This window comes from Physella acuta, unplaced genomic scaffold (assembly GCF_028476545.2).
Source record: "Physella acuta isolate Inbredline_101_S28 unplaced genomic scaffold, ASM2847654v3 ptg000085l, whole genome shotgun sequence".
Classification (NCBI taxonomy): domain Eukaryota; kingdom Metazoa; phylum Mollusca; class Gastropoda; family Physidae; genus Physella; species Physella acuta.
Window position 1 is genome coordinate 238,241 of NW_026731605.1, and position 24,655 is coordinate 262,895.

At 36.0% G+C, this 24,655-nt stretch overlaps 2 protein-coding genes across 11 annotated transcripts; one reads left to right on the forward strand and one right to left on the reverse strand.

The window, feature by feature from the left end:
- Positions 1-749: 749 nt before the first annotated feature.
- On the reverse strand, positions 750-5,625 carry LOC131958264 (uncharacterized). The gene is made up of 5 exons (XM_059323195.1): positions 5,607-5,625; positions 4,649-4,708; positions 3,475-3,638; positions 3,181-3,282; positions 750-2,430 (listed from the first exon to the last, which is right to left on the reverse strand). Exons 2-5 carry the CDS (start codon positions 4,656-4,658, stop codon positions 2,272-2,274), a joined length of 435 nt encoding a protein of 144 aa, XP_059179178.1. The 5' UTR covers positions 4,659-4,708; positions 5,607-5,625; the 3' UTR covers positions 750-2,271.
- Positions 5,626-5,932: 307 nt separating this feature from the next.
- LOC131958417 (microtubule-associated protein futsch) lies at positions 5,933-24,347 on the forward strand. Of its 10 annotated transcripts, none has more exons than XM_059323516.1 (23): positions 5,938-6,007; positions 8,086-8,168; positions 8,420-8,514; positions 8,690-8,845; positions 9,043-9,101; positions 9,541-9,684; positions 10,102-11,760; positions 11,970-13,210; positions 13,634-13,818; positions 14,261-14,312; positions 14,659-15,182; positions 17,114-17,243; positions 17,593-17,928; positions 18,241-18,691; positions 18,932-19,385; positions 19,838-19,951; positions 20,533-20,664; positions 21,695-21,883; positions 22,197-22,259; positions 22,437-22,556; positions 23,182-23,256; positions 23,500-23,571; positions 23,730-24,347. In XM_059323516.1, exons 4-23 carry the CDS (start codon positions 8,726-8,728, stop codon positions 23,844-23,846), a joined length of 6,237 nt encoding a protein of 2,078 aa, XP_059179499.1. In that variant the 5' UTR covers positions 5,938-6,007; positions 8,086-8,168; positions 8,420-8,514; positions 8,690-8,725; the 3' UTR covers positions 23,847-24,347. The 10 variants fall into 10 exon arrangements, with proteins under 10 accessions (XP_059179486.1, XP_059179499.1, XP_059179424.1 ...); XM_059323509.1 differs by lacking the exon at positions 5,938-6,007 and adding an exon at positions 7,235-7,308; XM_059323441.1 differs by lacking the exon at positions 8,420-8,514 and having other exon boundaries at positions 8,086-8,187.
- Positions 24,348-24,655: the final 308 nt, after the last annotated feature.

The following is a 24,655-nucleotide window of genomic DNA, read 5'->3' on the forward strand; positions in this document are numbered from 1 at the left end:
GTGTTGGTTAAAGAAGTGGCTACATCCAGTTAGTGCAAAAAAAGGCAACAATAAATTAGTTGAAGAGCAGTATAGTTTTGGGCTTATTCAAAACAAAGCATGTAGGCTATCATTTCATATAACCAGTTTTTAAAAGACAAAAACTTAGTTTATATTTATAAAAGGTGAGTAAACTAGAAACTAGCTGAACCATTGTACATAGATCTTATTTAAGAATTTAGTTCAATACATGTGCAACTACAGCACAATAAATTGTCAGGCAATTTTCTAAATACCAGTGCTAAACCCCACTTTTGTGTCAGGTCGTGTTAAGCTATTCTTAGATACTAAATAATTTGAATTTGTTTATCTGTTAACTAATTAGGCACTATATTTCCTGGATTTTAGTTGCCAGTAGGTTTGTTCACACTACCAACTAGATGTACACCAGGGTGCTGTATGAAAACCTTGAGTGTAGGGTGATCATTATATGCGTAGAACACCTTTGGTTTCATAAAAGTAATTAGTAGCCCACTGTATCCCAAGTTGAGAGTACTCTTTGAATGAATGTAGTAGGCGCCATAGTGCTCATGGTAGAGACCCAGGATATTCCAGATGTTAGATAAGAAAAATAGCTTATTTTAAATGGGTTGGATAAAACAATTTGATGCAGATAAATTAAGAGTGTTAACAAATATCCACAGTTATAAACATGGAAAGCAATCAAAGAAATTGGTTACTAAATAATAAATATAAAACAGACAAATGGGTTGGTTTAAAATAATACATTTAACAAAAATGCATAGCACTTTAATCATACAAAAATTATGAAAGAATAATTGTAATGAGTAACTAAAATTTGTTGTACAACTTAGCTATTAATTTTAAAATAATAGACTACAATCTAGACCTGTAAAGTTACCTGGTTTTGTGAATTTGGTCCATGAAGGGAAAAGTCAGTGCCCATGAACAAGTCTGGAAACCAAACTTTACAACACTATCCCCAAGTTAAAATAATATAATAGACTATACAAAACAATAACAGTGTGTAAAGTAAACTAATGTCAATATATTATTTAATTATCAATATAGATAGAAAGGACTGACATTTTCCAAATATTTTTAAATACATATATTACATATTTGTGGATGAAGTAATTATTTACAAAAATAATACTCTAGCAAAATTGACATTAAAACTTAATGACTATGTTCTTCAAAATGAACCATCTTACTTGATAAACTGATATATCCCATGTGAATTTTAAATATACTACTATTTAGTTATGAAATTAGAGTAACAAGTTTTATTATTTCACCCCATTTACAAGTACAGGCATGATATAAAGTTCTTGGAAAACAAATCTATAATACATTATTTTCAGCATTTTCCCCACATCAAATGTGTCTTTTTAGTTCTCTACAACTGTACAAGTGTTTTCAACATCAACCACATTAGTGCCTACAGTGAGAAATCTCTCTTCTGAACCACTAAACATGACTCTCCCCACCCCACAAAATAATTTTTCTTAACCTCATTCATTACCACAGATATTAACAGAGAGCCTTTGAGAGACAATCCATTCAACGTATCCTGGAAATTAAAATTGAAGAATTGAATCCCGAAATAAGGAGAGTGCTAAATGATACTGTGTGCGAAATTACAAAATAAGGGCAAGAGGGAGGCAATGGCTGGGTCATGCATAGCGAATGTCTTAAAAAGATCCAGAAGATGGCACTGAGGTGGACTCTGAATTAAAAAAAAATAACACCACTGGAAACATGGAAGAAATTGTGCTAACCACAAGCAAAACTTGGCATTACGTTTATACTGAGGTGGCTAACCCATGACTGGCAGGCATGACAAGCTATAAGGATTAAGTAAGTTGATAGAGTGGGAGAATCAGATCTCTTACAAAAGAGGTTGTTAACATTGTCAGTCTCACTGCTTCTTTAGTCTCCTAGAATGAACCTAATTATCATGTCTGCTGTTAAATCAGTAAGTGATTTGTTGCAATATAGTATAAATCCAGGTGGTATGATCTCGTAAATTAATAGTGCCAATATTGAAACTTAAAATGTGCAATCAGAAATTTTAAGTGGGCAATAACAAATACTACAACCTTTAAGAAAAGGTTAAATTTGTTTTAGTGTTACTTAGCTAAGAGATGTATTAAGCCCTAATGGATTAACTTCAGAATGCACCCAACATCTCTTTTCCTTACCAAAGCTGGGTATGTTTAAGCTTGTTTCAACATTTAAAAAAAAATCTTTTTCTACAACATAGTCATGTCATTCAGATATAACATCACAGCTAAAAGCATGAGGTAGTTTAAGTCTGGATAATAAGTTGAATGTAAGTTTGTTTTCTCTGTTGACTTTATTATTGTCTTTGCTCTTCTGATAGATTTCTACCAATACCTTTTTCTCTTCCTGACAGCTAGAAACCAACTGAAATTAAAGATAATCATGGCATGTATATGAATGTATAATCATTTAAAAGAGAAAAATAATGAAGCAATAAAATTAAATACTTAAGTCAAGAGAAAACAACTACTTTATAATCTGTTATATAAAAATATCTACAATACATTATATCTGGGTAGTTTTAGTAAATATTCCTCTATGTAAAAATATTCATCAATTTTTTTTTATATTTATGGATTGTGCTTGAATTATATAATTAGTCCTGTGATGGGCTAGTTATAGCATTTTTATTGTTGTGTATAGGATGAAACTTGTGCAACAGTGTGGTCAAATGGTAGAGCATTTAGCTGCTAGCACAAAGTTCGAATCTTAGTTCAGACTTGTGACTAGGATATCCCTGAGTCCACCCACTTTGCTTACTTTGGGAAAAGTAAAGGTGACTAGGCGTAGTGCTGACAACACTATGATAGTCTATCCCTTTATATGCCAAGGTCAAGAAATTGTGAGATTTACTTTTTTAATTATAGGGTGAAGCTTGGTGGTCATAGAGAGCTATGTAATTTAAATTGCTGATTTATTTAATATCAAAATGAAAATGAGATATTTTTGCATTGGCATTAGAAATCACAATCACGAAAGTTTAAAAGAAATCACTCCATTATAAGTGGGTCAAAATTGAGGTACAAGATTTTATTCCAAACCCACAAATACCAAAGTGAACTAAATAACACTTATATTTAATTGTATCAATCTATTGACAGTAAAGAAAAATACTTTGGCTGTTGCATCCAAATTCTCTAAACACTCTTCAAGTGGTGTCACATGACTTTGAAGTTTCGATGTTAATTTTGAATTACTCTTTACACAGACCTTGCTCTGAGGAAAAAAGTATTGTTAAAATACATTCCAAGATAAGTATAATTTATTGCCTATTCAAAAATAAATAGGAAAATCCATGTATATCACTTTTTATATTGAAACTGTTGGTCATACTTTTTTCTCTCTATTTTAAACAACAAAACACTATTTAAAAAAAATATCAAATATAATTATAAGAAAAAAACATACATAATATTGTATTACGTTACAGGATATCTCTCTGGCTTTGTTCCGACATTTGTGGGGTTGACGTTTTCTTACTTTGGCAATTTTGATGATGGCATTATCAAGTGCAGGGACTAACACATTTTCAATAAGATTTTTCTTTCTCTGCCCAGATGATTCATTGAGTTCTGTAACATTCAAGAACAGTTTGTAACATAAAAAACCATTGTATTTGATTAGGCTTAACGGTTGTTGTTTTTTTTAAATTATGAAAACCCATAATGTGCAATCTGTTTATAACAGAAAACAAAGAATGGACTGGACAGCAACTGCAAGTCCCACAGAAACAACTGCAAGTTATCTTTACTTTACTTAATAATTGGATACTGTCAGTAACTTTCATTTTTTAATACATAACATATAAGACCAATTTTATATTATCGCAAATCATATCAGTTATCAACATAATGGTGACAATCAACTATGAATATTTTTTTTATTAGGCTATCCATACTACTAGTACTATTTATTTTTATGAAATGGACTTGATCTAGATCTAGATCTAATTTTTTTTAAAACACTGCACAGTTGAGAATGTTGTTAATGTTATGTGGCAATATTTTTCAAGATTTTACCTCATGCTTTGTTTTGTTATAATTTGCAAGTAAATTAGTGATTAGAAGAAGTAGAACTACTGAACTAGGTAGAATTCTTTATTCTACATTTCTAGTCTAGATCTATTTGAGACGTCTAGATTCTATTTTTGGAACATTTAGTTTAGCTCATTAGCTGAGTTAGCTTTTGATTTTGATGATTACAGCTCTATTCAGCTACAACTTCATCTCCCAACTACCGAGAGTGCAACTGAACTCAACTCAGATTTCACTTTTTATTTCACTGCCTTTTTTAAAGTGAAAGAAACTTTAAGATTAAGAAAGAAAGAAAGCAAAGAATAAGAAAAAAAAGAAAGATCATCGTTAAAAATAGTTAAAATTCAGAGTTCTAGATCTAAATTCTGGAAGTTGAAACACAAACAGGCTTGGGGGACTGGACACATACTAACACCAAAATTAAGAGAGGAGACTCATTTTTAGCGGTTGTAACAGCTTGATAGACACAGAAATGTAAAAAAAAAAAACATAAAAAAAAAAACAAAGCAACTGGTCCTAAAGTTTATTTTACTAAAAATTATTTTTACCTTCTGCCATTTTGAATTATCCGCCCATTTACTTTTTCCGGTCTTTAATTTTAATTTTGGCTAGATTGAGTAAAAAAATGGAACAATTTAACGAATTTAAAGATATCCATAGGTAGTAACGCTGCGTTTACACTTTTAGCATAAATACTATAGACCAGTGGCGTAGCGAGGTCGGGTGTCACCCGGTGCGGCACTTAATGGTGTCACGCCCCGGAGGCGTAGCGATCCTTCCCGGGAACAAACTTTCAAATTTTCGATTTGCACCCCCCCTCAAACTTTCGATTTGCACCCCCCCCCCTCAAACTTTCGATGTGCATCCCCTCCACCCTTGTCGGGATTTGTCAAATTTGCTCTTAAAAGACTTTTTAACACTCGAATTAATCACTTAAATAAGTGGAAATATTTTTTTTCTCTATATATTTTGCTATTTTTTGCCTTGGTGTCACCCCCCCCCTAAATGGTGTCACCCGGTGCGGTCCGCACCCCCCCCCCCCCCCGTTGAAATGCCGTGTATTGTTTTAGAAAATTGCCGGGGTCAGTTCCCCCCCCCCCCCCCCACTCTCCCTTGTAAAAATTTGCCGCTTTTTTTTTTAGTCGGACGGTATTCAGTTACATCTCTGATACATTTATTCACCCATTAAGCTTTTGTTTTTTAACACGAGAACTGCCGGTTTAATTCATAAATTTTAGAATCTATATTATGAAGTATTTAACATTTTAATTTGTTTTTAGATGTAAGAATCTTGTTGTAAAATTCAACATGTAGGCCTACTACGTCCACATTGACCCGACCCCCCCCCCCTCCCTCCCTCCGTCCACATAAGTCGATTTTTTTCGACCCCCCCCCCTCGTGAGGTCGTCATAAATGGATGACCCATTAGAACTTTGCTTCGCTCCCGTTTAGAATTTTTTTTTTCGAAAATCCTGTACTTTTTAAATCAAGAAAATAATTAAAAACCTAAGTTTTATGTCGTAATGCTTATTTAACAACCTGGTGCAGTTTTTGTATTTTTATAGTTGGACCACACTTCCTTAATAAACATAGGTATTTACTTTCTTTTTTTTCTAATTGTATCGACTACTGGTTTATTATTTCAAACATTGTTAAGTATAATACTTGGACTATCATTTACCTACAGTAATTAATACAATTTATTACTTTAAAATGCATTTAAAAATTATTTTTTCTCTAAAACCACGGAAAGTAAAAAGTTTGAAAAAAGCAAACAGTTTTGTTATTTATCGGTATCGATATTGTAGATTCTACATTTAATGTCGGTTCCAAAAATAAAAAACACAGAACAGTGTGCTGAGCAGAAAGTGGACTAATCCTTATTATTTCCACAGTCATGTTTTCGAGTATTTAACTTAAAATTTCATTTTGCCATAATCTAGCTAAATATTCCCTAATTAATTATTCATTATTAGAGAACACATGATAATAAAAAGCCATGCTAAAGTAAAATATGTGCATTCATTATCATAAAAAACAAATCAAATCGAGCAACAGAGATAATGAGAAGAAAAATGAAAAAAAAAACATGCCTGATCTTGACTAACTTTACTAACTTAGTTACTAGATCTAGAATATTCTAGAAGATCTAGAATCTAGATCTAATCTAGAGTATTCTAGAGATAGATCTAATTCTAATAGTTAGATCTAGTTAGTAGTTAACTAGTATGAGTTATAGTTAGGGCCTAGGCTATTTATATAGATCTATATTATATAATATATTAATATTTAGTTTAGGCTAATTATTTGATGTTCCTGACTCCCCGAAATTTTTAATTAAATTACTAAAAAATTAGTTAGGCTACAATTTCATCTAATTAGGCCTACTAATAGTAATTACAATTACATCTAAACACTAACATGACTAAACTTAACAAAAAAATGTACACTGATTCTAGCTGGAAGAAGAAGATGCGCATGGTGTCTAGTTTTTTACAAAATAGCATTACAGTGATGATTTACATGGTTTTGTTGTTATCTCGATCTAAATGTTTGTTATTTGGGGCTATGTGTTGTCTTTATGGGACTTAAATAGTAGATTTTAACAGGCTATTAAAATATACGAGCTGACCCGCTGCGTATCACACACCGCTATTTAGTTTTATTTTCTATTTTTCAGTCATTCATAATTTGTGAATGCGACAGTACCAATGCTGTCACTGAAAATATTTGCTTTAAATCACTAAAACCCTCCTCTCCCCCCCCCCCCCCCCCCCTGAAAGCAGCCTCCTCTTAGTTACCTCCCCTAAGTTTAAATTAGTTTCAAACTAAATTATCTGCCCCTAATAGGGGTCACTAAACCCGGCTCTACAATTGTAAACATTTAGCGTGAACCACAGCTCACCAGACCATGTGGGGGTGGTTGCGATATGCCTAGAGAGGAAGAGAGGGGACGGCTAGGCGCGCTTACAACTTGGTGTTTTCTAACGTCTCCAAGAAGAAAATTATATTAAAATATATTATGTTAAGAAAAAGATTTTATACTTTACCTGCAGACTAAATTGATCTAGATCTCTATTCTATATAACTTGGTGTTGAATCCCAAATGATCTGCACGAAGTGCAACTGCTCGACCACACAGTCCTGTGTACAGTTAACTTTGTCAGAAAAATAAGGGTAATTAGAGCTCATCGTGCAGCTATTAAGGGTAATTTCTAAATTTGAGCCCTTTGCACAGCTATTAAGGTCATTGTGTTTTGCATGTTCTGCCGGCTAGTCTAGAAACTAGGGGGTAGAAAATACTTCCAAGTAGTCACTTTGAAAAATTTAAAGTCCAGAATGGTAACTGTTTGACTAAATTTCTACTAATTTTTGTGCCTGAAATGATTCTGATTAATTCAGTTTTTTTAAAAACTTGGTAACTCATTTATGGCCTGTAACTTCTAAAGAAATGTTGACAAATTGGAATATTTTCCCCAGTTATCATAGATTAATATCTATATATATAATTCTCTTCTGGGAGCCGTTAGAAAACAAGCTGCAAGCGCCTCCTTGCAGTCCCCTCTCTTTCTCTCTATCACTACCACCCCCACCCCACCCCCACATTGTCTGGTGAGCTGTTGTCACGCTAAATGTTTACAAATCGTAGAGCCGTAGAGCCGGGTTTTTATTAGGGGCAGATCATTTAGTTCGATTTTAAACTTAGAGGAGGTAACTAAGAAATAACTCAGAGAAGGCTGCTTTCACGGGGGGGGGGGGGGGGGGTGTAGGGTTAGGGGAAAGGGGGGGGGGGGGTTAGTGTTTTAAAGCAAATATTTTCAGTGGCAGCATTGGTACTGTCGAATTCACAAATTATGAATTACTAAAAAGTAGAAAATAAAACAACTAAATAGCGGCGTATGATACGCTGCGGGTCGGCTCGTATAATTATATTCTGCTTTGGTTTATAAAATACAAATTGGTTTTATCATCATATCTTAAATAGAATCTCTGGTATGCAAGACTATAAAGCCAATCACTGTCTGAGACTTAGGATGCAACTTTGCAGAGTTGTGCTAGAGAATCAATGTAGGCCATAGACATGCAAGTAAAATAATAATTAGAAGAAAGATAATTTGAATTCTCTAAACAGTTGCTAATTTCTCAGGCAATGACAAATATTAAATTTACTCTATTGACTCATTTGCTTTTAAATATATCATTAAACTATAGAGCAGATTAAAGTATGTTTGATAAACTATTAAAAAAAAAAATCTAGTGTTTGAAGGATTCTTTATATTACTGTATATTCTCATCATATTTTCCCGTTTCTGCCCAAGACACATGGTTCAGATGTTTCAATTACCTCGGCAGATGAAGGAAAAGTCAGCAGTATCACCGGGTGTACGGTCTTGCTTTTCCTAATGGGAATAAGGTACCATCAGCGTTAGGTGGACTCAGAGACGTCCTTCTCTCTAACTCGAGATGCTTGGGTTAACAGTCATAAGCTCTACCAACCGTCAATGCCGTCCCTTCTCTTACTACAGTTCTACTGCAAACTCAGTAACCATAAATATGAGAGTTATCAATGATTTTTCTTAACTTTTCAGATAAATGTCAGTTCACTCATTTTTTCAACTGATAAAATGTCATCCAAAAATGTGCCATCAGTTGGAAGTCAGTCTCAAAATGAACAAAAAAAATCTTCTGAAATGGGGAAAAAGTCACAATGTGACATGTGTAAACTTTCCTACTCCTCTGAAAAAGTAAGTCTTCTTAATACATTCATAAAATAAATACTGATGTTTTTTTTTTGGTTTATTAAAAAAATATTCTCTAAAAAGCTGGAGCCACAATAGCACACATTTAGTTTCATAGTACAGATAAAAGACAACATGTCTCATATTAATAAGGCATTTTATATGAATTCTTTGATCTCCAGTAAAATACAATGTCTTTTCAGGAACTGTTGGAACACAACTTATCCCTTATGCACCACACAAAGATGGAAGATCGAGAGATGTTAGTATTCTATTTATAGTTTTTTAATAGTGTTTATATTTTTATCTAAAACCAATGCAAAAATCTGTTGCTGACTTATAAAAAGCAGAAAGTATTCAGTGTTTTTTTGTTGTTGCTAAAACCTTTTATGCTTACTGTAAAAGTAATACTTGTGTATGTTGCCATTTAAATTTTTTTCAAGCATTACTAGAATTTCCTGTAAAAAATGTATAGTTTATATACCTTAAAAATTACTTTTTAATTTCAGATGAGATTTTTAAAACATGCATAAATATAGCAGTTTGAATAGTATATATGAAGTTTATTCACATCCAAATTTATGACTTATACAACATATGACTTTATACAACATAGAAAAAAACAATTGTTAAAAGTTGAATGCTAACAAATACTATCAAGGTAATAATGCCAGATCTGTATTTTAATGTAACTGCTTTAGGGATCCTGTGCACAGCTGCAGCCTATGTAATGTAACCTGCCATGATATGGCACAATATAGAGCTCACATTGGAACCACCAGGCACCAGAGGAATCTCTCCATCTTACGAGGAGAAGCTAGTGATGAGGAAATGATTGAAAGAGGGTTGGTTTCAGCTTTTGTTTTACAATAATAGTGTGTAGTTTTTTGTGTGTCAAAGTTCTTGATTATCAGTACTAATCAAACCAGTAGGGGCAACTCAAGGGTCCATTACTCAAATTAGGCAATGTAAATTAATTGTAAAGGTGTCTGGATGTAGCCATGCCCACACTATTCCTTATTAAGCCAAGATTTCACTTAATGGTTATTTTCTTACCTGATACACATATTAAACTAATACCTTGAGACAACTTAGTGAAGTTCGATACTTGTCAATTTTTTTGTTTTAATAAAACAAAAATTTAAACACCTACTGACACTAAGAAGCTTTTTTACTATTTATTGGTAGAAGAGTACTGCTGATATTTTTTATCCAGCTATTAACAATTTTATAAACGGATTTCACTATTTCTCTTTCTGTAGTGAGAGCTCTCTGCTTGGACCCTACGGAACTGGATCAGACAGCAACTTTGGGAACAACAAGGGATTCTTTAATGGCACAACAAAAAAACCACCTAACTTTAGGTTTGGCACACCCTCTTATCAGTTTGATGCACCTAACTTTCGTAATCAAAATTGGAATACACAACCGGAAACAAGATTCAATGGGCAAGTCTCTAGCACATATCAAAAAACTAGAATGGCAAGGGAGAGGAGGCCCTACAATGACAACGTGTGGCGCAGTGATACTTTTTCCCTTCCCAGTGACAGGATCAGGTTTGGTGACAAGCAGCAGGACTCAGAAAAATCATATGATCAGCCTAGATTTGAGCCGTGGGGTTCAGGAGCATACGGTGCAAACTACTGGGGAAATGGAGATAATTTAGCATACGCTAACAGAAATATTAGAGGCAAAGCAAAACAAAATCCTGGAAGATATTCCTCTAAATATAATCAAAACTTTTCTTATTCTGACATGGACTTCACATGTGACGCCAATGTTCCTGATTGGGATGAGCATTCTTTTATCCAACAGGAGAAGTTTTTGGCTGGAATGGAGGACTCGCATCCAGTCAACAGGTGGGGGGGACCCAGTTCTTCAAATGAGCTGGTAGACACTTATCAAGTTAACAGAAGTAGACCCAGTTCTTCAACTCAACTGGAGGACACTTATCAAGTTAACAGAAGTAGACCCAGTTCTTCTACTGAACTGGACGACAATTATCATTTTAGGAGATGGGGACCTGGTTCTTCAACTGAAACAGAGGATACTTATCGAGTGGACAGACAGGGATCCACTTCTTCAAAACAGAATTTTCATAAAGCTGGTAGTGGAAATAGAAGTAATTCTGTTGATTCCACTGAGAGAGATAGAAAAAGACCTCGGAAAGCGTTTGAATTTCGAGAAATCTCCACCAAATCGCCTAGGTCTGAGGATCATTCACAACAGAATAGTACTCCAGTAAAAGAGAAGTCAAAGTTAACACCGACTACAAAAAGTAACATGCATGAGACAGATGGTAACCTTTTCCGTCTGCCTCTGCAGCCACCCCCTGAAAAGTCTAACCGTGGGAATTCTATCGATGATACAAGCGACAACATACTCGAACGAGCTGAGCGCCTCTGTAAACAGTTGAGAGAGAAAAGGGAAGCTTCAGGTACACAGCACAAATCTTTGCTGAAAAATCAAAACAAGGAATTGTTGAACCAGAAGATAAATGCAATTAGTCAGAAAAAGAAAACATACTTGAAAGGTCACATCACTGAATCAAAGGAGATCTCAGTAGAGGAGAACTATGATTCAGGTATCAGTTTGAATTCTGGTCGAAATAAAAAGAAGGATGCTGCCAATTATGGGATAAGGAAATCTCCTTTTTTGTCGTTAAAGAAGTCAGCCGAGTCAAAACTGGACGAGATACGGAAAAATATAGAAAAAAATGTGTTGTTGGATACAGAAGAGCTATTGGGTTCAAAGAAAAAAGTTGTCTCCCCTTCCACAACAAGTCAACATAGCCGGTTGCTGGGTGAAGATGTAGTGGAAAGTCTGAGAGCTGAGAATGCCAATAAATCAACAACTAAACCCCCAGTTAGAGCACTGTCAAAAGACAGTCTGCAGAAAATGGTCAACGCCCCAAGGTCAAGGTAAGGAATTTTTATTACATTACTAGAAGTAGACATGGTTCCCAACTCATAACTGGACCCATATGATTACTCAGGTTTTAATGAGTACCTGGCTTAATTTGGAAGTGGTAATTGGTCATTGTGTAGTGTTAGTTTTCCTAAGTTTTCTTTATTGCTATAAAGTTAAAAAAAAAAATTTCACCTTGACAAAGTATGCTCTTCTTGCTTAGGGATGAGAGGCTGAAGCTGGCAAAGATGCTGCACTCTAGAGAGGAACACAAGGACCCGCCCAGCAAAAGGACCAACCTACAGCTGGAAGGTCTCTATGACCACACCTCCTCCAACATGAGTGATGTCAGCCTGGAGCTGGGCAACAAATGTGACACTCCCACCATCAAGCTGGAGGACTTGTCTGAAGGCGTCCGCCAGCAGATCCTGGCGCTGATTGGTGGGGATATCATGGGCAACTTGAGCAGTAATTCTTCTGAAACTCCCAGGAAAGAACTTTCAAAGAAATCTGCAGTTGGTACGAAGCTTAAAGAAAAAAAGAAGAAAAAATTAGCGAAAACCTCCCAGGAAAAATTAACCAGCGCAGAAACCCTTGTAAATAAAAATCAGATGTCTAAGAAGAAAAAAGCAGAGGCGAATTCAAAAGCATACAGGAGAGCTTACGATACATCTAGTTATAAAAGCTTGAAGACGCAACCTGAATTGGATAATACTGCGACACCTGCAGTAACATCAAGTAAGATTCTTCCCCCCCAACAACAGAAATCAGCAGTGACATCAAGTGACCACCATCGCCCACACCAGCATGTCATTACTGTAGATCCTGACTCAGGAAGTGATCTGGAAATTGTCTCCGGCACCTCAGATCTGGAACCTGCGCAGACAAAAGTCTCCTCCCCATCAAACCAGCCTAGAAGCACCCCTCCCAAACAATTAGCAGGGGGTGATGATATCTTGAGCCCACCCGGTGGGAACAGTCCAAGGAAGTCACCGTCCCCTGTGTCTCAGACGCAACTGAACAGTTTCAATGTAATGCACAGGTTCCCCACCATCATGGGGGCTAAGCATGCAGATAACATTCCACAGCCGTCCACTGTTGAACCTGACCCCGTGGGTCAAAGGTCAACGGTATTTTCCTCACCAGAAACCGCCCGGATTCCAGAAACCAGTATTTCAGACCCTGCTGGCACAACACATGCAGAAACCCTTGCCTCCCTTCGTCTGTCCCTACCCCCTAGCAGGTGGCTGGCCGATGAAGTCAACCGGAGAAGCACTGCTGGTGATTCTTCGTTGGACCAGGCGACCTCTTCACCTCCCAATAAATTCACATCAACTCTTGATGTGCATGATGTGGAGATTACCTCAGACAAGGAGGAGAAAAGCCAGGAGGATTTTCTTGCTAAAAGTCAACCTCTCTGTCAGGACAACTTTGGGTCTACAGTAGAACCTTCAAAAGCCAGAGGTTTGTTTACTACAACCTTTTCACTTACCATAATTATTTCTATATAATCAGCCTCCTAAATAAAATATCAAATTAGTGGCAAATTTGTTTGATAAGAAGATCAACAAACAGCTCCCTAAAAAATTTATTAGTTGTTCCGCTGCTAAAAGTAGCTGTGATATATTTATTCTAACTCATCCTCATGGCTTGAATTTTGATCATATTTATAAGCATCATAATCATTATAATCTGTTGATCTAATGCCATAGTTTAGTTTAGTCTTGTATTGTGGTGTGAGGCTATATAATTGGCATATAGCTACCCATATTCACCGAATAATTTTGTCTTGTAAACTGGTGTGGTCTATGTTTGTCATAAAGCTACCCATATTCACCAAATGATTTTGTCTTGTAAACTAGTGTAACTTTGTATACATTGCTCCAGCAGCTCAAGAGACCAATGTGTCAGAGGCCCCAAGACAAGATTTGTCAGAGTTGCTGACCTTGTCTGAGAGGGAGGGGGACATCAAGCAGGAGATGATGAGCATGGAGCTGAGGCTGACTAGACTGCATCGTCTGCTGGAGCAGGCTGTAGTGCAGATCAACAAGTGCACAGAGAGAAGGAATCAGGTCGGTTACAATAACTGCAGCTTATTGTCTAGTAATTGTTTAGGATTACCCAAGTTCAAACTGCAAAAAGTTTTAGCTTTCATTCAGTAATAATCAATTTTTTTTTAAATACATTTTTAAAAATATTTGTTTAGTTTTAAAGTTGACATTAATAAGTGACATATTAGATACAAATTTTGAGACAACATAGCCTTAAACTTGCAAGCAAAAATGCAAGGGACAAATAACACTAAAGAAAGTGTGACAGAAATAATTTGGGACTTTTATTTTTACAATTCACCCACTCTTCAATGCATAATTAAAAATCAGGCATCTGTCTAAAATTATGTTTCCTTTATATGTGCCAAAGTTCTGTACACATTTAGATAAGTAGTACTGGTAGATTTTTAACTGATCTAAGTTGAAATTTTCAATTAAAATTATTTCTCTAAATTTCTTTCAGCTCTTGGAGGAAGAACAAGAACTGTCTAACCGGAGAATCTCATTGTTGAGAGGTAGGAATTGTTCAATATGGAAAAACGTTATTACAATGAATTCAGCCTGTGTAAAATAAGTATTCAGAATGTATAATTAACAATTTGCCTTGTGGTTAGTTGGTTGAATCCTGGCTTGTAGATAGAAAGCTAAACAGATTTTTAAAAATTGTGTATCTAACTTACTAACATTTTTGAAGACTGAGCTATTACATGGTTTTGACATGTTAGGAAAACACATTGGTTTCAGGATTAGCTTGTCTTGTTTTATTGTTATTGTAAATAAAAACACTGCAGAATAAGATTATTATTTCTTACACTATCCGTAAAACCTGTTTTTAGCTGGTATGTTAAACTTTCACCACAGATGCAGCTAAACAACATGGCAGATCTGACAAGCCAGACACAACCAGTTCCTCAGGGTTGTCATCTAATGGGGCACCACCTGCCCTGTTAACCACTGCCAAAACACCTGCGTCAGAGGCACCTGACATCTCACCTAACACATCACTGTCGCGAGCTGATTGGCTGGCCAAGTTCTCCTCCTATCTCCCCCCTGAGCCGCAGTTGAAAAACACCAACACGCCTGGGGTTAGAATCTTTTCTCTCCCTGCTACCAAAACCAGCCAAGATAACACCAGGCGTGTGATAGTGATAGAAAGTGATGCCCCCAAGTCGCCCGGTAAATCCACTGTAAAGAAGCGCAGTGTGTCAGAGGGTACCCCTGAGACCACGCCCACCAGCGATATGCAAATGGCCGCAATACGGAGTAAAATACGCATCGGGTCTTTTGAAAGTGATTCCCCCACAGCCCCCACCCCAGTGATAGCCAGCAGCCTGTTCTCTGCCCCGATCATGTACCTAGGCAGCTTCAGGAGCTCTCACACACCAGTATGTATGGCTTTTTTTAACATTTGAAATAGCACACACCAGTATGTATGGCTTTTTTAAACATTTGAAATAGCACACACCAGTATGTATGGCTTTTTTAAACATTTGAAATAGCACACACCAGTATGTATGGCTTTTTTAAACATTTGAAATAGCACACACCAGTATGTATGGCTTTTTTAAACATTTGAAATAGCACACACCAGTATGTATGGCTTTTTTAAAGATTTGAAATAGCACACACCAGTATGTATGGCTTTTTTTAACATTTGAAATAGCACACACCAGTATGTATGGCTTTTTTAAACATTTGAAATAGCACACACCAGTATGTATGGCTTTTTTAAACATTTGAAATAGCACACACCAGTATGTATGGCTTTTTTAAACATTTGAAATAGCACACACCAGTATGTATGGCTTTTTTAAAGATTTGAAATAGCACACACCAGTATGTATGGCTTTTTTTAACATTTGAAATAGCACACACCAGTATGTATGGCTTTTTTAAACATTTGAAATAGCACACACCAGTATGTATGGCTTTTTTAAACATTTGAAATAGCACACACCAGTATGTATGGCTTTTTTAAAGATTTGAAATAGCACACACCAGTATGTATGGCTTTTTTAAACATTTGAAATAGCACACACCAGTATGTATGGCTTTTTTAAACATTTGAAATAGCACACACCAGTATGTATGGCTTTTTTAAAGATTTGAAATAGCACACACCAGTATGTATGGCTTTTTTAAACATTTGAAATAGCACACACCAGTATGTATGGCTTTTTTAAAGATTTGAAATAGCACACACCAGTATGTATGGCTTTTTTAAACATTTGAAATAGCACACACCAGTATGTATGGCTTTTTTAAAGATTTGAAATAGCACACACCAGTATGTATGGCTTTTTTAAACATTTGAAATAGCACACACCAGTATGTATGGCTTTTTTAAAGATTTGAAATAGCACACACCAGTATGTATGGCTTTTTTAAACATTTGAAATAGCACACACCAGTATGTATGGCTTTTTTAAACATTTGAAATAGCACACACCAGTATGTATGGCTTTTTTTAACATTTGAAATAGCACACACCAGTATGTATGGCTTTTTTAAACATTTGAAATAGCACACACCAGTATGTATGGCTTTTTTTAACATTTGAAATAGCACACACCAGTATGTATGGCTTTTTTAAAGATTTGAAATAGCACACACCAGTATGTATGGCTTTTTTAAACATTTGAAATAGCACACACCAGTATGTATGGCTTTTTTAAACATTTGAAATAGCACACACCAGTATGTATGGCTTTTTTAAACATTTGAAATACCTTCAAATAAAGCTAACAATACTACTATTTATACTTGGATCTTTTAGAGTTTTATTGAAGTAAACAGGTGGTTAGTCAGTGAGCTATATATGTATTACTAAAAAGGTACCCTTGCAAATTAGGGTCCACTGGGCAGGGGCATTAGTTCACCTGTTTCAGTGATCTTCGTATAAGAAGGGATCGTGTGGTCAGCACTATTCCCAGCCACCTTTACTTTCCCTAACATGAGTCAGCTTTTGACTTCGAACACAGGATCTGAAGATTTTTGGGTTAGCAGTCAAAGACTCTACCATTTAACCATGATGTCACATACATGTAGAAATAGACCAGCTTAGTCTACTGTCCCAAAGGGCATAAATATATGTAAAAGTTTTGTATGATTCAGGTGTTATTGTACTATATAACTCATATCAAAAGTACATGTATACAACTTTGTACTTATATTTATAGGGGAGTAAGTTTTTCTATTGTCTATTATTGATGTTTAAAATTTTAAAAATCATCTTTAATGAGATTCATGATTTAAAGAATATTCTTGTATAAAGTGAACTTTGACCCTAATACTAATACAAGTGTAATGTCTTTAGATGAACCTCAAAGCCCCTGTGATCATGTTGAATGGCAACAATCCTCCATCTTTATTTAACAACCCACACCCTCATTTTGAGCTGTCTAGTGATAGTGGAGCTGAGTCATCACAGGCCGCCACATATGAAGGTACGTTGTTTATTTGCCATATTTGTCTTAACATATGAAGGTCCTTGGTTTATGTAACATATTGTCACAACTTTTACTAAAATCAAATCAAATAATTAACAAATGTTTTATAATTTAAAAAACTTCTGAACTCATCTTGAATTTTTTTTTTTACTTTACTGATCCTTGTTGTTGTCCTAGCTTTGATTCCATCAACTGTTTTACTTTCCTTGTTTAGATACCATGGCACAGTCCAGCTTGCCTCACGCCACTGACCATCAACCCTTTTACTTTCCTTGTTTAGATACCTTGGCACAGTCCAGCTTGCCTCACGCCACTGACCATCAACCCTTTTACTTTCCTTGTTCAGATACCTTGGCACAGTCCAGATCCTCAAAACCTCCCATCTCAGCAAGCAGCCTACCTCACGCCACTGAAGATTCTGACATCGGCAGTGTGGCCAGCAGCATTGCTAGTGGCAGCTCCTTAGGGGAGAAGATCACTCGCTACTGCAGGACAACACCGTTTGCCTCCCTTGACACAGGCGCCCACGAGCTTTCAACCATCATGTCAGACAGCAATGAGATGAGAAGTTTTGAGGCCTACAGGCAGACAGAGATTGCTGCTGAAAAGGACTGGGACGGCCTCATAAAGCCATGCTCAGTTTCACTAGAGAGAATTGATAAGTTACTGGGGAAAGACACAGGTAACAGCTTTAGTCAAATGTTCTGTTAAATTGTATGTTTTAGAAGTAATTAATTTTAAATTTACCCTATGTTTTGTATTAAAAATTAATCAGCTTTAAACTATTGAATGAAAACTTTTCATTTTAATTGATGTAGTATAATTTTTAAATTTAGGTTTAACTTAGTTTAGTTTTATGTTTATGCTTAAATCTGCTTTGACAGTTCTGGAATGAAAGTTTGTCAAAATATTCCCAAATCTTATATAAACATGATTTAGCATATTTATCCCAGTAGTGGCCCTAGAGAATGAGAATTGGTTATCTGGGTTGCAGGAATCTATGGCAAACTGGACAAGCAAGCTGTAGTCTCTGCTGAAGCTCTGCATGTGTTGGAGAGGAACTGCAGCACCGACCTCGGCCTCAGGGGGAAGAAGAAGAAAAGGAAGACCAGACAAGAGAGGGAGACAAGTGGGTTGAGGCATCAACGCAGGCACTGGCTCAACCCTGCCTCCTCCTCTTCTTCAGATGAGGGGGAGGCAGAGGTCCATGCCAGGCAGGACATGGATGAAGCCATGATAGTGTTGAGTGATGAGGGGGGTGAGCAGGTCAAGAATGCCATGAGTGAGCCGGTCAAGCTGAAGGTGCCAGACAGTGTCAAGGATGAGAGACTGACACCTGAGAAGAGTGCCTTAAAGGCTGAGGTGATGTCTCCCAGCAAGCAGTACGATGTTGTCATTGCCGAGTGTGACTCATCTACCCATCAGGGATTGGTGGATACTGAAGGGTAAGTTTGTTTGAACTTTTTTCATTGTAAATACTTAGAGTAAGCTTGTTAAAGCAAATTTCATTTGGTCAAAATCTTTTTCCTTTGTAGAAAATCTTGGTTAATTTTTTAAATTGTTTATTGTAATAATAATAAACTTAAACTAAGCATTCAATGAACAATAAAAAAAGAATTTCATTTGTTCTTTTATAGTTTTCTGTTGTTTTATTATTCACTTTAGTTCCTTTTTTCCTTTTCAAGCATAGCACAAAGATTAAAAGTCCTAAAAGAAATCAAAGAAAGCTTTGACAGAATTAGAACTTACGACAGAACTGTTGGGTACCCTGGGTCTGATGTTAAAACAGCACCCAGCCTTCCAGACAAGTCTGTGGTCAAATCACCAAACACAGTTGTCCCAGAACTGGTTGAAAGTTCTGAAACGGAGGAGCACCATGAAGGGAGAAGGTTGCCTTCTGGGATCAAACCTGGGTCCAGCTCTGAGCCAACCACACAGGTCAACAGAGAAGAAATACCCGAGCGAGACACAGCTGCCACACCAGGTGGTAAACCATTGGAAGCAGGTGCCGCCACAAAGACCAGCTGTTTCCAGTCTGGCCGTGGGCCTGTTGTTGAGCTGCAGGTGCTGCATGACCTGCTGTATGTGGCCTTCTGTAACAGTGGCATCTCTGTGTATCAGCTGAGTGGACCTAACAAGGTAAGCTCCCTTCTTGAATTAGCTCTATTAAATATACCACTGTAGGCTTACTCTTAGAGGGTCTATGGGTCATCCAGAAAATTCTCACAGAAATACTTAATCTTTAAAATAGAACTTTCTTTTATGGTTCTTATATTATTAAAACTTAAGCAGTTTGTATTCAAGACTTTTAGGTAGTGTCCATACCCTAACCATGGCTCTAGCTTGACCATAATTCTGAATAACTTGACCAGCTTTACCAGAAAAAAAAGTTGTGCTGTATTGTTTGCCAAAATTGTTATTAGAACCATTTTAATTGAAGAAAGTGAGGACTGAATGTGGCTTGATTGTTGGCTCTGTCACTATATTTGAAGAAAATCCACAAAAGTAAACAGGATGTAAGTTTAAATTTCTAGATGAAATGTTTAAACATTGTTCATGTGGAAGAAACACTGATGTATGCTCTTGTCCAGGAACCAGTTGCCAAGTTCCCTGCCCAGTTTCTGCAGTGCATGTCTGTCTATGAGCTGCAAGACAAAGTAATCATTGCATCAGGGACAGGGGTATATCTTGCCTTCTGTGACCCGGTGAGTACTTGACATTTAGTTACTTAAAAACTCTTCTGAACTTTTGAGTACTTGACATTTAGTTACTGCTCTTAAAAACTTCTGAACTTTTGAATACTTAACATTTAGTTACTGCACTTAAAAACCTCTTCTGAACTTTTGAGTACTTGACATTTAGTTACTGCACTTAAAAACTTCTGAACTTTTGAATACTTAACATTTAGTTACTGCACTTAAAAACTTCTGAACTTTTGAATACTTAACAATTAGTTACTGCACTTAAAAACCATTTCTGAACTTTTGAGTACTTGACATTTAGTTACCGCATTTAAAAACCTCCTCTGAACCTTAAAGTTAATATAATATGTCCTATGTATCTAATTGAAACATTTTAGATTTTTAAAATATAAATGAGTAAACTTCTCACATGCTTTACGTGAACAAACTAGATTTTTCTATACAATAAATATTTAATTATGACTATCTTAAATCATAAATTTAAACACTAATTGACCCACTTACTAGAGGTGGTGGATTTTTAACATTGATATGACATGCTTGTCTTAAATGTCTGATAAAACTTTTTTTTTAAAAATTGGCAGAAAAAGCTTTTTAACAGTTTGGACAATGTGACAAGAATTGACCTGGGCACAATGGTCAAGTGTCTTTTGATGGTGACACCATTGATGTATGCAGGCCTAGAGACTGGGGAGATTTGTATAGTAGACTCCAAGGTGAGGGTTGTCCTACAGAAATTTGTTTAGCTCACCAAGTTTTTTATCTATGTAATATAATGTGAGACATTCTATTATAGATCATCTTACTAGACATTCTAAAATATATCAACTAACTAGACATTCTAAAATATATCAACTAACTAGACATACTAAAATAGATCAACTAACTAGACATACTAAAATAGATCAACTAACTAGACATTCTAAAATATACCAACTAACTAGACAAACTAAAATAGATCAACTAACTAGACATTTTAAAATAGATCAACTAACTAGACATTCTAAAATACATCGACTAACTAGACATTGATAAAATAACAATAAAATATCTCTCAGATATTAAGCACATACCTTAGACTAACTATAACAATAAATTTTATGCTAGATGTTCAGCACATACCTTAGACTAACTATAACAATAAATTTTATGCTAGATGTTAAGCACATACCTTAGACTAACTATAACAATAAATTTTATGCTAGATGTTCAGCACATACCTTAGACTAACTATAACAATAAATTTTATGCTAAATGTTCAGCACATACCTTAGACTAACTATAACAATAAATTTTATGCTAGATGTTCAGCACATACCTTAGACTAACTATAACAATAAATTTTATGCTAAATGTTCAGCACATACCTTAGACTAACTATAACAATAAATTTTATACTAGATGTTCAGCACATACCTTAGACTAACTATAGCAATAAATTTTATACTAGATGTTCAGCACATACCTTAGACTAACTATAACAATAAATTTTATACTAGATGTTCAGCACATACCTTAGACTAACTATAGCAATAAATTTTATACTAGATGTTCAGCACATACCTTAGACTAACTATAACAATAAATTTTATACTAGATGTTCAGCACATACCTTAGACTAACTATAGCAATAAATTTTATGCTAGATGTTCAGCACATACCTTAGACTAACTATAGCAATAAATTTTATGCTAGATGTTCAGCACATACCTTAGCATAACCCTGCCGTTTCCTCTGTTTGATCAGACCATGGAAAAGAAGGAAAGGTTTATCTGCTCTGACCGTCCAGTCCACTGTCTGGCCCTGGCCCAGGAAGGCTCCTCCAAAATTATTTGTGTCTCCTCACAAGATGGCACAATCCTTGTCATCAACGCTAACACTTATCTGCCCTTAAGGATTCTCACTGGGCATATGAAGACAGCATTTACATTACAGGTAGTTTAGTTTTCCCTCACCTCTTCAGATCAACATTTCAATTTTATACAAATGATCTGGTAAAATAGTTTAAAGGAAGTTGATTTTCAATGCCATTATCTTTTTTATAATACTAAATGCCTTGGATTAGAACCACTAAAGCTTAATGTATTGAAAAACCTTTTCTTAGTACATTCTGTAAGTTTCTGACTTCTTAGCTTTTAGGACCTATATGAAAAATAGATAACTTCATTTTTATGCTATTTGAAATTGTTCGTTTTTATCAGAAGATGAAAATTTTAATCAAATTATTTTTTTGATTTTTTTTTTTTAGGTTGAAGGTCATCTTGTGTTTAGTGGTTCTGGAGACAGCACAGTTTTTATCCACAATCTACACGTAAGGAAAAACTGATAGTTCAATTAAAACAGCAACAACTTGTTACTTGCTTTCTGGTATAATTAAGTTTATGCAAGTGTTACCAGAGATACTTTGATTATAGTTGGAAAATTGTTTAGAAATGATAGAATTACATAGGAAAAAAAATATTAAAAAATTGTGTGTGCTTGATTTCAGACAGGTACAATAGAACATGTGTTCAGGGATAACAAAGGTCTTGTGAAAAGTGTTTTCTACAGCCAGGGGTATCTGTACACAGGTGGGATGGACAAGTTGGTCAGGTGCTACAATACTAAGGTGAGTAGACTAACTTTGTGCACCAGGCTAGTTGTTAGTTCATTCATTGAGTTGGTCAGGTGCTACAATACTAAGGCGAGTGGACTATCTGGCAACTTTGTGCACCAGGCTAGTTGTTAGTTCATTCATTGAGTTGGTCAGGTGCTACAATACTAAGGCGAGTGGACTATCTGGCAACTTTGTGCACCAGGCTAGTTGTTAGTTCATTCATTGAGTTGGTCAGGTGCTACAATACTAAGGTGAGTGGACCGTCTGGCAACTTTGTTCCCAGGCTAGTTGTTAGTTCATTCATTGAGTTGGTCAGGTGCTACAATACAAAGTGAGTGGACCGTCTGGCAACTTTGTTCCCAGGCTAGTTGTTAGTTCTTTCATTGAGTTGGTCAGGTGCTACAATACTAAGGTGAGTGGACTATCTGGTAAATTTGTGCACCAGGCTAGTTGTTAGTTCATTCATTGAGTTGGTCAGGTGCTACAATACTAAGGTGAGTGGACTATCTGGCAACTTTGTGCACCAGGCTAGTTGTTAGTTCATTCACTGAGTTGAATTTTAAAGTGTATGTTTAATTTTTTAATCTTATAACAATAATATTTCAATAATCTAATGTTTCAATTTTTCCTGTACTAGACTAGAGAATTAGTTCGAGTGTATTATGGAGCAGAGAGAGGGATCATCACAAAGATTCTGGTTCATGACAAAAAGGTAAACATAGACACTCCATCCTTTTTTTTACTCCCCCAACTTTATCTTTACATTACCCCTAGCAAGAATGGTGAGAATAGCTTAGGATTTATTTAGATTCACAGTAAGTAAATATAATGAGGCTAGCTTAGGATTTATTAAAGATTCCTAGTTAGCATGAATGGTGAGACTAGCTTAGGATTTATTAAAGATTCCTAGTTAGCATGAATGGTGAGACTAGCTTACAGTTTCATCCTCCCTCAGCTCATCACAGGAAACATCTCAGGAGATGTGGATAAAGTCGACCTAGACTTTGAAGCTGAATACTTGTGTCGTGTAAGTTTTGTTAATTAGAACCTGATTATTTGTGTAGTGTAAGTTCTGTTAATTAGAATTTTTTTTTATTGATTGCCAGTTAAATCAGATACAAATGTGATAGGCTACATCATGAAGTAATAAGTTCTCTAACCTTTGAACTCTCTCAACCATTACAGAAACAAGGCTGCAAACTGAACTTTGGCAATCGCTCTCACCTCTTCTGGCACATTCTGAATGACCACAACATAACAGATCTGACCAAAGAACGTCCACCTACACAGGGTCAAAGCTGAGGTTACTCTAGCTAGTTTTAAAAAATTTAAAGGTAGAAATTTGCTTGTAAGACCAGTGTTTCACTTGAACTAATTATAAAAACATTTTGTGTTCATTTTACCAACTGCTGTCCCAGATTTTATTATTGTTCTTAAAGTTGTTTTTATTTTAAAAAGTAAGTTGTATGTTGGTAAAAAATCAACAAAACAATGTTCCATCCTGCCCAGGTTTCTGTATACTTTAGTGTTACCACAGGTTTCTGTAGTAGATTAACTGGTCTCCACCTGTATTTCAAATATGTTATTGTGTTGGAGACATATTACTGATTTTACGACGTATGGTGTATTTTATATTTTACTTCCGTGTCAAAGCGTTTGACAAATTTTATATCAGACTAGAATACCCGTCATCCGTTGGATAACTGTGGGCTTCGGGGGTCATCCATCAAAAAACATCACGTCTGTCACTCAAGAGGCATAGCGACCCTTCCCGGCGCCCGGGGACAAACTTTTCGATTTGAACCCCCCCCCCCCCCCCCAAGATTTCGATTTTCAACCCCCCCCCCCCCCCCCCACCCCCTTCAAACTGTTGATGTGCACCCCCCCCCCCCCCCCATTCAAACTTTCCATTTGAACCCCCCTCAACCTTTCAATTTATTTTTCCAAACCATTTTAGCGCCCCAACATATGTCCCCCCCCCCTTCCCCCCCCCGCCTCCCCTCCCCCCCCCCTCGCTACGCTACTGCAGTGTCACTTATCGTCACAAAAACAGACCCCACATTCAAAAATATGTTTTTTATCTTTTAAAAACACCGAAAACACCGATTTCG